Source organism: Cryptomeria japonica, chromosome 5 (assembly GCF_030272615.1).
Source record: "Cryptomeria japonica chromosome 5, Sugi_1.0, whole genome shotgun sequence".
Taxonomy (NCBI): domain Eukaryota; kingdom Viridiplantae; phylum Streptophyta; class Pinopsida; order Cupressales; family Cupressaceae; genus Cryptomeria; species Cryptomeria japonica.
The window spans coordinates 575684676-575701107 of record NC_081409.1 but is presented as its reverse complement, the minus strand read 5'-3'; the positions used below and the strand labels follow the sequence as shown (position 1 = coordinate 575701107).

General features: G+C 33.5%; 1 protein-coding gene across 1 annotated transcript; it reads right to left on the bottom strand.

Moving 5' to 3' along the window:
* Positions 1–2031: 2031 nt before the first annotated feature.
* Positions 2032–4003, bottom strand: LOC131036804 (codeine O-demethylase-like). The gene is made up of 4 exons (XM_057968790.1): positions 3691–4003; positions 2996–3243; positions 2461–2785; positions 2032–2378 (listed from the first exon to the last, which is right to left on the bottom strand). The coding sequence occupies exons 1-4, from the start codon at positions 3949–3951 to the stop codon at positions 2136–2138; spliced, it is 1077 nt and encodes a 358-aa protein (XP_057824773.1). The 5' UTR covers positions 3952–4003; the 3' UTR covers positions 2032–2135.
* Positions 4004–16432: the final 12429 nt, after the last annotated feature.

Below are 16432 nucleotides of genomic sequence, written 5' to 3'. Positions count from 1 at the left end.
AAATCGTAAAAAATCCTCCAACTGACCCAAAAAGTGAGTAAGGATGTGCACAAGCTAAAATCAAATCATGAAAGTAGGATATGGAATTTGGAGGTGAGTGTTGCAAAAATCAAAGGCTTTCTAAAAAACCTGGTTGAGATCAGCAAGGCCGCCATGAATAATAGTTCAGAAGGTTTGTTGAGTGTCAATAACATGATTGCACATTACAAGGTTGAGCCTATTGCTAGTGTGACACCTTCGAACTCTAAGTAGAAGAAGATTGTGAAGGGTGCAGGTGGTCAGACACCTCGATTCCAAACTATGACTGGTCCGTGTACCCATATGAGGAGCAAGGCAGCTCCAGATTTATCATGGACGAGCTGCAGGATATCAACAGGAAGGTGATTCAAAAAAATGCAGATTTGGTGTATTCTTATCAGTAGTTCTTTGTTTTTTTTGGTCTAAATTGTTGGTCTTTTGTATACTGTTTTGTGGGCTTGACCCATTTTCGTTTAGCTTTTGTTGCTGGTTTCAGACTTTAATGCTTTTTTCAAAGATTTTTATAAAAAAATTGGGTTTTTGGTCCTTGTAAAACTTGTTTACCTTAATCAAAAACAATAAATAATTTAATCACCCACATGTTTAATATGTGTCAAACAAAGTTGTAGATGTAACAATAGAACTTGTAGAGATGTCATAGTTAACTAGTCTACTATCATCTAAATCTAGTTAGTTATCATGTTATGTTGCATATTTGTGGGATTTTGTCAAAACTCTCTAACACTATAAAATAATAATAACTTTATTTAATTAGTCCATTTATTTAATTTTCTATTAGTATTGATATTGGAATTTATAGTTTAGCAATTGCATTAGCCATATATGCAATATATGGTACCTTGAATTCCACCAAGAAAACTATTTGTCTAGTTCATATTATTGGAGAACTTATTTGACTATATTATGTGATGTAAAATAATATGTGGTGTATTTTATATAGATGTTGAGCACAAATCAATATTTCTTGAAATATTCCTAATTTATTTATATGGAGAGCTTGTGAGAAACTTTGAAAATTATGTGTCATCATAATATAAGAAACATTTGTCACCTTTAAGTGAATACAAATCTACCTATGTTGAATTCTATAAAATTGTGAAGATATCTATATAGCAATACTAATCTATGTTTGAATCTCATGACGTTTCAAGGTTTCCATTAGTTTCTAAGCTAATCATAATCAATATATTTAAATTTTTTATATTAACTATTATTCGTAATACAATTTTAACCAAAAGAAGAACTTGAAAAAATATGTTGAATATAATAAATTTTTAATATTTTTTAAACATAACGATAATAATTATAAAATACACACACAATAAAGAAAATATTAGGTTATAAAATATTTAAAAATCTTGTATAGACTTTTATAACTATAACCCTATGATTTATAGGCCCAAAAACAAACAAATAAAACAAGAGAGACATAAATAAATGGAGGTGATCAAGTCAAAAGGATGAATAAATTGTGTTCAAATTATAATATATGACTATATTCACTTCAGCCTATAAACTCATGCCTTCATATCGAATAGTAAAAACTACTTTGTGAAGATCCTTACTGAATTGGTGTACTCACAGACTGCTGTGCTCCAAAATTTGAACCTCTATAAAAAAAAAAAGTTAAAGAACATAACCAATTTATAGATATGTTTTAATCCAACAAAGTTTTCCTATCTATAACATGGTCCATTTGTAGATATGTTTTAGTGCAACAAAATTTTCCTATTTGTAAGATGCACTCACAATCAGCTTCCATTAACGATTAGTGTTGTCTTTAAGGTGTCTAAATATTTTGAAGAAATAATTTCTTTAAGAAGCACCAAAGCTGCTGACTATTCCATAAAATACAAAGACATTAAATGATGAAACCTATTTGTAAGATGCATTCACAATCAGCTTCCATTAACGATTAGTGTTGTCTTTAGAGTGTCTAAATATTTTCAAGAAATAATTTCTTTAAGAAGCACCAAAGCTGCTACTATTCCATAAATTACAAAGACATTAAATGATGAAACCACGGGCTGATAGCAGTGGGTTTTATTTAATTATTTAATAGAGTTTATTCATATAGATTTCGCAATCATTAAAGGTCAAATCCTTGCAAAATCTAGGGATTTCTTTCCGTTCAGCTTGTTAGTGAGATAGTGACGATTGTAGTCTGCATGCTTATAGCTCTTATACAGCCTTGGGCGATCTTCATCTATGAATTGAGGCAATGGACCCAACTCCACATCATAGCTTGGAGCATGAAATGTAACAATCGATAATCTTTCGTTGTTTCTGTTTGTTACTACTCTGTGCTCAACACTCTTGTATTCTCCATTTGTCAAAACCTGCCAAAATTCAAACAGTGAATTCAATATGGATTCCTTTCACATCGAATTCGTTGTCAAAAGAACCTTACCTAGGACATACCTCGAGAGTGTCCCCTATGTTGATAACTAGCGCACCTGGTATTGGTTCCACAGAAATCCACTGGTTCTGTTTAAGAATCTGCAAACCTACACATTCATCATCTTGCAGCAACACAGTAAGAGCACTTCCATCAGAGTGTGCACTTAAACCTAGAACCAGATCAGGCCTAGGGCAGGGAGGATAAAAGTTCATCCTCACGGCCTGCACGTTTCCTCCAAACATTTCCTCAAATATATTGGAATTTAGGCCCAGGTTCTCAGCTATGGCACTCAACAATGTCCAGCAGAGTCTGGATACCTCCATTGAATAAGCCTGCACCGTATCACTGCAAAACTCCTCAAAGAAACCATGCACCATCAATATCTAAGGTCATGATTATTATTTGATTTGACTTATTGACCTACAGAGTACAAACTGCCCTCCAAGAACTGGGTTCAAATGACTAAACGTATTACAGAATATAAGGCATATTACACTAAGAATACATCCGTGACTCTGCTCATTTGTGTTCCAAAGAAAAACTATATAAACCTACCTGAACAGTAAGGGCTTCGAAGGCCAAAGGTTTTCCTTGCGAATAGACATGGGCATGGTTCCCAAGGCCATCATGTCACACCAATCTAACGTTTGCTCATCTGAGAAAATGAAACCATGACCATATCCTTGGACTGTTCCAGGGATCATTGCATATTTATCTTTTTCTTCAAATGGCAACTTGAAGAATTCCCTCGCCACCTTCTTTATTACCTCCAGTTGTCCTCGGTCGATTCCATGATTCAACACCTGAAGAAGAGAACAAAAGGATTCTAAATCACAGTCAATTTTTTAATTCAATGTTTGTACAATTCATAAGAGATTATTATTGTTATTTCTAGAATTGTATCAACCTTCCAGATTACAGTCAGCGATCTATTATCAGAACATAAGAAGATTGAAAATGATGGATCACTACATTTTTATAAAGAAAATTCTTCCAGTCAATTCCACAAAGAACAACAATAATTTTTAGCATTTCAAAAGGATACATATTCAACGAAGCCCAATTATATTCAACATCTTGGTTCGTATGAATTAAAAAATTACGTTAACCCAGGAATCTATAGTTTATATAAAAATCCCATGTCTTTTGAAGTATTAAGCGGGTTAACTCAGAAGTTGATAAAATAATAAAGCATAAATCGGACATCCTATTTCGCGTAAGAGGAAAAGTGTATATTTACACCTACCAACCTGAAAAAAACCCCATTCTTTACAAGCCTGGGCAAGCCTGATCATCTCAGGTTGTTTGGTAGAATGGTGTGGTGAGAGTATCTTGGCCATGTCAATTAGAGGGACATTAAGGGCAGGGGGAACACTTAGTGCTGTACATCCAATCCTTTCTTGTAGAGGTCGAATATATCTCTGTGGTACATCCTCACGCTTCAATTTTGCAAGCTCCTGCACGTCATCAACCTTAAAAGATGTGTCGATTTGGGTGACTGGATTGGCCATGAGAGGAAGAACTGCCAATACTAATTTGCCCTAATTACAAGTAGTCTGTAATGTTTAGACGCTGCATGTTGTTGAACATCAGCAGGAAATAGTATATACAGGCCAACAAGAACGAACATGTACCCACAAAGGGCATAAAGATATGCTGATTTGATGGTTAGAATTGTGTTCCAGCTCCATGGCCAACAATCTTTGGACTATTATGTCTCTCTTTACTAGACCATTAGACAAATGGTTGATTGTAATCTTATCAAAATAAAGTATTAAATCTATGTTAGAAATCAAATTCATTTCTCATAGTTATTTCTAATTAGTGGTTTCAAGTTGCTTACACTGTATTAGTAATCACAGTCAGTTGCAGTTGGAGCTGATGTTAATTTTTTATAGACTATAATAAATATTTGGAATATCTATGTAAGACAATTGTTAATTAACAGGAAAGTACGTTTTCAAGCTAAAAGTATACTAGAATATATATTTGTTTATATAGACAACTTAAAAAATTTATGAGAGGGAAAATAAGAAGCCATCTTAAGTTTTTCTTTTTCTATTTTTGAGTGCTTTGAAATTGATGATTTATTTAGGTTGTGGTTGGCCAATGATTATTTTTATTAGGGTTTTCATTTCTTAAAAAAAGTCTATCTAATGGATAAGAGGATAAGGAGTTTTCTAATGTATTTTTTTTTGGTGTTTGCATCTAGGCACACACCTATTTAGTTGAGAAAGGATTGGATGCATTAGGTATTGTGTCCCAAGGGTGAGTCATGCATGAAATGAAGTGAACGTTGTATAGATATGCATCAAATAATTTGAAGATCAATTTGTTGTGTTTATATAGTGTCTGAAATCACATAGATATTTCTTGCTTCACCCTTTTCTCTATCTACACACATGTGTCGATTTTTCTCAAGTAATCAAGTTTTTAAATGGACTTTGAAATAGTTTTATTAACACGTTTGTTTGGAAGCTATATGTGAGAAAAAACTAAATCAAGTTTGTAATCTGAGCACACTTCACTCATGATTTTGGGAGTTGGTTCACATATTTTGCATGTTAAACTCATAACGTAATCAAAACTATCATCTACATCCTATAAAAAAATTCACTACCTTATCTATGATTTAATGTAGTTCCTAAAGGTGTAAGGTTCATAATTTTAAGACAACCATAATCGTCTTGAGTAGATGTTTTAGTTGTCCATCACTATCACACAAAAAATTGTGATATGTTGTATCCTCTAAAAGAAAACATTATTCCACAAAACAAGTTATATTACAGAAAAAATGGGAAAAGGATCCTTGTAGCTTAAAATTAACTTGAATAAAAACTTAAAATTTCTCATCTAAAATTGTTATAGTTTGATATTACATTGTCATAATATGTTACAAACATTTTTCTACGATTCTATGTTGTTGAAATAACAATGAATATAGATAGGTTTATCAATGAACTAATGTACATAGTTTAGTTTCGTTGGCCAACGTTTACAATAATAAATTTTAACTTGAAATAATTTAAACCAAGGATTGCTATTTCATGTTATAGGGCTCAAGAAGCCAACAAATTTTCATATATAATATTTATTCCAATACAATGAATATCTTAAAGTTTAAATTATTTTTTATTTAAAGTGTATGTGGAAAATTCACGTGTATGTATGTCTATCCCTAGAAAACAAGAGAAGCCTATGTGACATGATCATAAGTTATTTTTTTCTACTATTGTTCTTGGTTGTTCTTCATGACCTATAATAATCAAATTTAACAAGTACTTGTATATAACAAAGAATATAATCTCTGAGTGTAAGGCCAGATTTGGTACCAAGGTGGCTGATTACTAGAGGGATAGCCACTAGGTGAATTTGAGTTCCATATACCCAACCCTCAACCCTATTAAAGTTCTACTTAATTATATTTTGATTGACCCTTTACTTGAAGATAAAATCATTTGGGTGGGAACTTCCTCTAGTAGTTATTTGGTGGCCTCTATTGTTCTATTGTTTTCCCAATCTCTTAAACCTCCCCCTTGCTGGTCTAAAGCATGGATTAGTGGTCTCACTCCCAAGATCAATATATTTTTTTGGATCCTTCTGCAGAATAAAATCCTCACCACTGATAATCTTTGCAAAAGAGGCTTCCAACTACCCAATAGGTGCAACCTTTACCAAAATGGGGAAGAGAATGCTATCCATATAGATATCTGATGTCCCTTCTTCCATGCTATTTGGTCACAGGTTTTGCAGCTTTGGAACCTGAATTGGGCCTTTTCTTGCTTCTATTCAAGAATGTTTCACTAGTTGGAAATGCCTTTCCTCGAACAATTCTATCAAATTTCTATTGGACCTCACCCTGCCTCATGTTGTTTGGGGAATCTGGAAAGAAAGGAACAATGAGATTCAAAGACTCGTACTCCTCTCTTAAAGTGGTATTTACAAAAATTTAAGAGAGCCATTGTGGAAAATTTGAAAGCTGGTGGAAAGCCTCTTCTTTTCAGGAGCAAGGATGACTCAAACCTCTTCAAAAATAGGAATGTTTATGCTTCCATAGATAGAGTTGACAAGAAAAATAAGAGAGAAAGTAGTAAGTGGTCCTTTCCTTTGATTGGTTGGATCAAAGCTAATTTTGATGGGGTGGCAAAGGGAAACCCGAGGCCGGATGGGTGTGGGGGAGTAATAAGAAATGAGAATGGCTATTGTATTGCAGTGATGGAACTTGCCATGGGATCATAGACTAACCACTTAGCTGAGGCCATGGCTTCTTACGAAACCCTTGCCCTTGTTAAATCATTGGAATTTACTAAATTCTGGCTCGAGGGATATTCTAACAACATTGTTCAATGCCTAAAGGGTCTGTAATGCCCCGCTAGGAAACCCTGAAGGGATAAAGCTAAAACACACGAATGGAGTGCAAATAATTTTTATTTTTATTTTTAAATAAGACACAACATAATGATACAATGAGTTATCAAAATCTCAGATAACACAACGGAAGACTAAACAATACTTAAGGAGTTTCCCAACGTGATTACTTAATTTAACATCTAACTCAACTCACGACATTTGATCCAATTAAGCAGGTTAACTTAATTTCATGTTATTACTTTAAACAAGTATATAATTTGTTCAGTAAATTAAAATTATAGATAATAGGATGCGTTCATCCATTATGGTTGACAATGTAGTTAACATGAGTAAATTCACCCATTAAAGTTAAAATTAGATAACATGATGAGTTTATCCATTAAGGTTAAAATATAGATGGAACAATGACGTTCATCCATTAGAGTTAAAGCTATGGATAACATGACTAAGTTCATCCAATAAATTTTAACTACGTTCAATCTTACATTAAACACATGCCATACATCTAGTTCCATAACGTACTTTAACTTCACCATAAACTAATTAATACTTTCCATGCATACTTAATTGCGCTATCGATAACTAAATATATTCCATTAATCAAATCTACATTCTTTTATGATCCCTATTACTGCATTTAATAAAATGACTACACACATGCATTTATGATTAATTTCATCTAAACCCCATTATACATTTTAACATAAAGCATCCATACATGACAAATTAAAAGGTAACATAAGAATGTAAAAACACCACATAACACCGAAATGATCTCAGAGTTCACCCCTAGTGGGCCACATCTTTGGGTCTGCTCAACTGCAAGACCCCTCTGATACTTAATCGATAGTGAAGAATACATAAGGTTCACATCATTTACAATCCTGCCATCAAGACGAACATAACCAATAATACATACGACTACATTGGTTAAATAAATATGTGAATGATCCCTGAATAGGAAAGGATCCAACTGAACATACTAAGAAGCAATTATAAAAGGTCAACTGGAGCATCTACAAAACTAAATCTTTGCAACCCATCATAAGCATCCCATGGTCTCACATGAATCTCAGGTTCTCATGAGAGCAATAAAAATCAAGATGACTCCACAATCATGCTCCTATTTAAGGCAACACAACAACAAACTAGTGAACATATTCAAGCGAACTCCTAAAACCCACTTGGTCAAACTGAACTTCATACGGGGTGCACTGATTGACAGTACTCTAACTAGAGACCTAACCAACTCTAATCTACCACAAACCAATATTAAGCACTTGCACAAAGGACATGATTGAATACAAACCATCACATGAAAACAGTCAAGATTTAGGATCAAGGACAAAAACCGGTACCCAAATCGACAAACGACAATAACCAACAATTACAAACAAGGACTTGTCATTCCCTAAGCAAATGCGAAAACATAAATTTAAACATGCACTAGCATAAACCAGAGAAGACAATATTTTTCCACATTGGTTAAACATTACAATCGATCCAGTTTTCTAGAGGATCTAACTTTGATTGTAGTTTGTCTACCTTGTCCAGGTACTGTGTGCGTGAAAAGTGGAATAAGGATTTGTATCTGCAAGACACAATACTTCAATTAAGTCATTATATGTATGGTTAGACAAATATAAGCATGAATAATAAAACCATAAAAAATCAACTAATTGCCTTCTAAAAGATGTGAGTATAAGATTGCTCTCATATTTTTATAGGCAATACCAGTGACTAGACTACACCAAGATGAAGGATTTAATCTATATGAGCATGATATTAAGCTAAGATGGATGCAAGATGGATGAATAATTCAAGCAATAGAGAATTCAAGCAATATGGATTCAAGCAATATGGATGCAAATAATCTAAAAAAACATAATATATTCAATGACTCTAGAGAAAAAATCAGCATAATAATAATCTCCAAGCGTGTTCTCAAAAATCTCTGGGGTAAATTGAATGAGAGCCGAAGGCTGAATTTATAGAGGATTACAAGAGAGATGATGAAAAAGCTCAATTTAGGGTTAATTGAAAATAATTGAGAAATCAGGTTCAGTTAACCTTGAGATAGATTCCAATTATAGTTTAATTGAAATGCATTCAAATTATAAGTTCAAGTTGCATTAGAAATAAGATTAATTAATTCCATGCATTCGTGATAAAAATAGATAATTCTTTGATTTATTCAAGAAAGGAGTCTTTTCAATGTAGTTGACCTTCTTTTTCTCAAAAGCTTTGAGTTCCAATTTTAGAGAATAATCAATAATTCAATTAATTGCTTTTCTAATTTCAAGTTCTCAATTTAGAAAAAGAAATAATATCTCAAGTTTGATTTCTCTCTCAATTCAATTCTTTTATTTTATTTTCAATTCAACTCTTGCTTTGTGATTAATTCTTCTTTTGTAATAAATTAATTCTTTTTTGCATGATTAAATGATAAATTTATTAATTAATTAAATATGCAAAGATATTTAATAAATTGAATAGGATGATTAATTAAAAAATGATTTTCTTGGAATGATTCAATTAGTTAAATAAATATTTAATTAATATTCAGTAATTGATTTGCCATGCGACATTTGATAATTAAAGAATTAATAATGTGCTTGTTGCTATTTTGGTATGGTTTTGTCATTGATGTCAACACCTACTAACAATTATCAACTCTGGCACTTTGGAGAATCAACAACATTCACCTGCAAGCAAATGACTTATGAATAGTCATCGGTATCTAGTACACTAGCATGATATAATGATCACCAACAAATGGAATAGAATGGAAATCACATGGTTATGTCGAAGACATCGTTTGGACACTTTGTCTTGAAGGTTTGTTAATTAGCATATTCGTATTTGCATATTTGTTGTTACCGGCAAATAGGTCTAGGTTACACATTGGCAGGTTTATCTTTTCTAGATCAGCATGGCATGCTATGGAGATGACTTATTATTGTTGTAAATGCATTAAGCTGACATGTTGAATTGGTTATTGCATCGAGCATTAATTTATTTGTAAATTGATTTTATTGTATTATCCTTTAGAGCCAACCTACTAAAATTGGTCTTAGGGTATGGTATAAATGTAAGATCTTATTTGTAAGATCAAATATGGAATGCGAAAAAGGATTGTGTAAAGGTATATGCGAGAATAAGTAGAGCTATACACACATACATCATTTGAAGATTGAAGAAGGGTTTTTGTAAAGACAATCAGAACTATACCAGTACTAAATCCAACATAGAAAGATGCTAACTTAAGCAGTACATTCTTATTGGATTTAACCATCCAATTGTAGTCAGTGTGACTCCCATTTGTGATTGAGCAGTGAGCTCTAGACGCTTGGCCTTTCTGCATGTGCAGACCCCATTTGTATACACTTACTATGTGCAGTAGTATCATCTAATTGTGGGTAAGGTTTCTCACTGTGGTTTTTCCCCTTACACGGTTTCCACGTACAAATATTGGTGTTATGTGTTGTGGATGACTTTGTCTTTTTGTTTCATGCATTAATCCTTACCGGTATTGCAATTAACTGTTAAAACTATCTACTGGCATATTAGACTGGTTTACTGGTATCAAGCATTATGTTGGTTAAGTTGTTTTGGTTTGAATTTATTTGACAACTGATTCACCCCCCTCCCCCCTCTCAGTTGTCTCCGAGACCTAACAATTGGTATCAGACCCTAGTCCTCTTTTTGCAGAAGTTTAACAGCTTGAGGAGATCCAATGTCTACTAACTATTTCAGGAAAGACAGTCCTAAACTTGATGGAACCAACTATGGCATATGGAAGATCAGAATGGAGACACATTTAAATTTCATTGGAAAGGACATCTGGGATGTTACAAAGAATGGCTATACTGCTCCTACTCAGAGTTGGCCCAATCCACCTAACCTAACTAAAGATGAAGAAAATGATTGCAAAGCAAGAGAAGCACTTTTAAGCGCATTATCAGATGAACAAATCATGGGATTATCAGATAGGTCTACTGCTAAAGCTATTTGGGATCATTTGGAAACACTGAATGAAGGAGATTCCATAGTCAAGATTGCAAAACTTGAAAGCTTCTAGGTCAGGTATGAACATCTGAAAATGGAAGAAGATGAAAGGATTTCTGCTTTTATGGAAAGAGTAAATGAAATTGTTTTGGGTATTTAATGTTGTGGAGGAACTTCAAGAGAAGATGAAATTGTTTCAAAAGTTTTAAGAGGATTTCCACCGACATATAAAATGAAAGTCATTGCTATAAATGAGTTAACAACAATGCCTAATACATCAGTAACTAGGGATACATTGATTGGAAAACTTTCAGCTTTTGAAATTGAAGAATTCGGCTTTGTTGCTACTGTAAAGGCAGATTTAGCTTTTAAAGCATCTACATCATTTGCACCATCATTTGACAAATCTAATTGGAAAGCTTTTTATGCAAGAGAACTTGAAGAACTTGAAGCACTATTTGTAAGGAAAATGCCAAAAGGTCCAGTGGGAAGTAACTATGAAGGTAAAGCACTCTTTAAATGTTTTAACTGCAATAAGATTGGTCATATGGCTTCAAGATGCCCTAATAGACATGCTAGACTAAGAGAAGAAGCTAGAAGAACATACAAGCCTAACCCTAAATATCAAAGATACAGATTTAAGAAGAATAAAGACAAATCTTGTTACATTGTTGATGAAGGAGTGACTGATGATTCTGATGAGGATCCGACAGACAATGGATGGGTTTTTGTTGCTATAACAGAAGATCAACTGACACCTACTGCTCAACCGGTAGAACAGGCCTTGGCAGCTAAAGTTGAAGTTAAGGATGAATGGATCATTGATTTAGGATGCTCACATCATATGGCTGGTGATAAGAGTAAATTCCTAACTTTTCAGGAGTATAATGGAGGTCTTGTAAGATTTGGAGATGATAAAGCTTGTTTGATCAAAGGTAAGGGTACAATATCTCTTGATGGTAAGAATAATACTGACAATGTCTACTATGTTGAAGGTTTAAAGCATAATCTTTTGAGTGTTGGTCAATTAGTTGAGAAAGGATTCAGTTACAATTCAAAAATAGAAAATGCAAAATCATGAATAGAACTGGTTTGAAAATTGCAACTGGTAATCAAACTAGAGGTAATATATTTCATTTGAATAACAAAGAAAATGCATGCTTGATTGCACATATTGATGAAAGTTGGCTATGGCATAAGAGACTCTGTCCTGTAAATTTTGATTGTATGGTGAAGATCAGTACTACTAAGGCAGTTAGAGATTTACCTAAAATTGTCAAACCTCACAATACAGTATGGAAGGAATGTCAATTTGGAAAACAAGTTAGAGCTACCTTCAAAAGTATTCCAGAAAAATCTAATAATGCTCTTGACTTATATCATACTGACTTATGTGGTCCAGCTAGAACTAAAAGTTTACAAGGTGATAGATATTTCATGCTAATCATTGATGACTATTCTAGAATGTGTTGGGTTACTTTTCTTAGAGAAAAATCAGAAGCACTTGGAAAGTTCAAACTATTCAAAGCTATTGTATAAAATAAAACCGGTAAGAAAATCAAATGTCTGAGATTAGATCAAGGAGGAGAATTTACATCTAAGGAATTTAATACATTTTGTGAAGTAAATGGAATCGGAAGACAACTATAAGCACCTCGGACACCACAGCAAAATGGAGTTGTAGAAAGGAAAAACAAAACTATCTTGGATGCAGCCAGAAGTATGTTATCAGAAGAAAACCTACCACATGTATATTGGAGAGAAGTAGTAAGTACAGTGGTCTATACATTCAACAAAGTTCACATCAAAGGTGAAACTGGTTAGACCCCTCATGAACTATGGTTTGGTATTACTCCCACTCTTAAATATTTTAGAATATTTGGAAGCAAATGTTATATCATAAGAGATGAGTATATTGGCAAATTTGATCCTAGAAGTGATGAAGGAATATTTCTTGGTTATTCATTTAAGAGCAAGGCATATAGATGTTTTAACAAAATATTGCAGAAAATTGTTGAAAGTACAAATGTAAAGATTGATGAACAATTCAGAGGAACTTCAAGGTATATAGACTCTGAACCGGCAACAAAAATTTTGAAAAATGAACCTACTCTGAATCCACCGATACAGAATGAAGATCCAGTTACCCCAGTATCATCTGAGGATTCCACAGTAACTGAGGAACAACAACAAACAAAGACACCCCAGTATGTAAGACTGAATCATTCTGAAGATCAGATAATTGGAAACAAGTTTAAAGGAGTTATGACAAGAGGAAGATTGGCAAATGAAGAGGTATGTCTTATTTCTCAAATTGAACCATCATCAGTTAGTGAGGCATGTGAAGATAAATTTTGGATTAAAGCTATGGAAGAAGAATTAGAACAAATTGAGAAAAAAAACACTTGGACATTAGTTCCCCAGCCTAAAGATAAAAATGTAATTGGAACCAAATGGGTATTCAGAAACAAACTTAATGAAGATGGTAAGGTTGTCAGAAATAAAGCAAGACTAGTGTGTAAGGGATATTCTTAGAAAGAAGGAATTGATTACAATGAAACCTTTACACCGGTAGCTACAATTGAGGCAATCAGATTATTTTTGGCTTTTACAGCACATAAGAACTACAAAGTATATCAAATGGATATTAAATGTACATTTTTGAATGGAGATCTTGAAGAAGAAGTTTACATTGAACAACTTGATGGATTTTCTTTGACAGATGACAAAGATATGGTTTACAGGTTAAGGAAAACTTTGTATGGGTTGAAGCAAGCTCCAAGAGCTTGGTATGCAAGATTGGATAAGTATCTTTTGAAAATCAATTTTTCTAAAGGTAATGCAGACAATAATTTATATTATAAAGTGACTAATGATGACATCTTTGTTATATAAGTTTTTGTTGATGATATAATATTTGGAGGAGAAGATGGATTATGTAAAGACTTTTCTATTGAAATGCAACAAGAATTTAAAATGTCTATGATTGGAGAAATAAAATTCTTTTTAGGATTGCAGATTTGTCAGACTGATAAAGGTATATTCTTGAGTCAATCCAAGTACTTAAAAGAGTTACTAAAGAAATTTGGGATGGAGAACTCTAAACCGGTAAGAACACCTATGACTACAAATGACAAATTATCACTAAGGGATGAATCTACACCTGTTAATCCGACTAGGTACAAATCTATGATATGAGGTTTACTATATTTGACACAAACTAGACCTAATATTATGAATGCAGTATGTATTGTTTCAAGATTTTGGAGTAATCGTAGAGAAAATCATGAATCAGTAGTAAAAAGGATTTTCCGGTACTTACAAGGCACTATAGATCTTAGATTATGGTATCCTAGAGATGAAAACTTTGATTATGTGCATACACAGATGCAAATTGGGCAAGAGATTTGGATGATAGAAAAAGCACCACCGACAAAGCATTTTTTCTTGGAAACAGATTGATTTCTTGGTTGAGTAAGAAACAAAGTTGTACATCTTTATCAATAGCAAAATGATAATATGTTGCAGCAACAACTAACTGTATACAGGTACTATGGCTTAAGAAAATGTTGAAGGACATAAAGGTAAAATGCAAGGAACCTATTACTATCTATTGTGATAACACTGCAACAATTGATATATCTAAGAATCCGGTATTACATTCTAAAACCAAACATGTTTCTATCAAACTGAATTTTCTAAGGGAACATGTTGAAGCAAAAGAGATAAAACTGGTTTATGTGAATACTAAAGAGTAGATTGCAGATATTTTCACTAAATCTTTGCCTAAGGAGACTTTTGAATATCTCAGAGATCGGCTTGGGGTCATACCCTCACCGGTAGAGACTTAGGAAGTTGATGATTGTCATCAACCGACAGAATTAACAGAGAAATCTTTTATTCCGGCTTTTGATGAGGAAACTACTTCTCAGGGGGAGTAGTTGGTATACAAAATTGGTTGGTATTTTTGAATTTGATGTCAAAGGGGGAGAGATTGCTATGGAAAAACACATTATCTTTTGGGGAGAGATTATTCATTGGGAGAGATTGTTACTCTTTGTATCTATATTTTGATTTTTGGTCATGATCTCTTTTTTTTGGGAGATTGTTGGTTTTTGGTATTTGGCCCTTTTGTTTTGGCACTTTGATGGTTTTTCCATCTTGTGTTGCCATCAATACCAAAGGGGGAGATTGTTGGTATTTTGGTATAGTTTTGTCATTGATGTCAACACCTACTACCAATTATCAACTCTGGCACTTTGGAGAATCAGCAACATTCACCGGCAAGTAAATGACTTATGAATAGTCACCAGTATCTAGTACACCAACAGGATATAATGATCACCGACACTTGGAATGGAATGGAAATCACATGGTTATGTCAAAGACAACATTTGGAAACTTTGTCTTGAAGGTTTGTTAATTGGCATATTCGTATTTGCATATTTGCTGTTACCAGCAAATAGGTCCAGGTTACACGCCGACAGGTTTATCTTTTCCAGATCAACATGGCACGCTATGGAGATGACTTATTATTGTTGTAAATGCATTAAGCCGACATGTTGAATTGGTTATTGCATCGGGCATTAATTTATTTGTAAATTGATTTTATTGTATTATCCTTTAGAGTCGACCTACTAAAATTGGTCATAGGGTATGGTATAAATGTAAGATCTTATTTGTAAGATCAAATGTGGAATGCGAAAAAAGGATTGTGTAAACGTATATGTGAGAATAAGTAGAGATATACATGCAGACATCATTTGAAGATTGAAGAAGGGTTTTTGTAAAGACAATCAGAACTATACCGATATTGAATCTAGCATAGAAAGATGCTAACTTAAGTAGTACATTCTTATTGGATTTAACTATCCAATTGTAGTCAGTGTGACTTCCATTTGTGATAGAGCAGTGAGCTCTAGGTGCTTGGCCTTTCTGCATGTGTAGACCCCATTTATATATACTTACTATCTGCAGTAGTATCATCTAATTGTGGGTAAGGTTTCCTAGTGTGGTTTTTCCCCTTACAGGGTTTCCATGTACAAATATTGGTGTTATGTGTTGTGGATGACTTTTTCTATTTTTTTAATGCAATAATCCTTACTAGTATTGCAATTAACTGTTAAAACTGTCTACCAACATATTAGACTGGTTTACCAGTATCAAGAATTAAGTTGGTTAAGTTGTTTTGGTTTGAATTTATTTGACAACTGATTCACCCCCCCCTCTCAGTTGTCTCCAAGACCTAATAGTGCTCAAGATTGATTTAATTGCCTTTGGTTAGAACCTTGGTGATGTTGTCGAGATTAGGGGCCCATGGTTTAGATGACCAATTTTAGGGTATTACATTTTCCCCTCTTTGAATTAATGTGCGAGTAATGCGTTGGTTCAAAGAATATGTGAGGTCTAGGAGATACCAGTTCTGAACTTGATTGATCATGAACTAGATAACGAGCAAGGTGTTTAGTTTGATTTGAAGCGATGAAGCTGAACAAAGTCTAATTAAAGAGATACCGATCCTGAACTTGATTGAACTAGGAATGATAGAGAGCAAAGATACCGAACTTGAACTTGATTGATCAAGAAGCGGATCTTACTGATCTAGAACTTGAT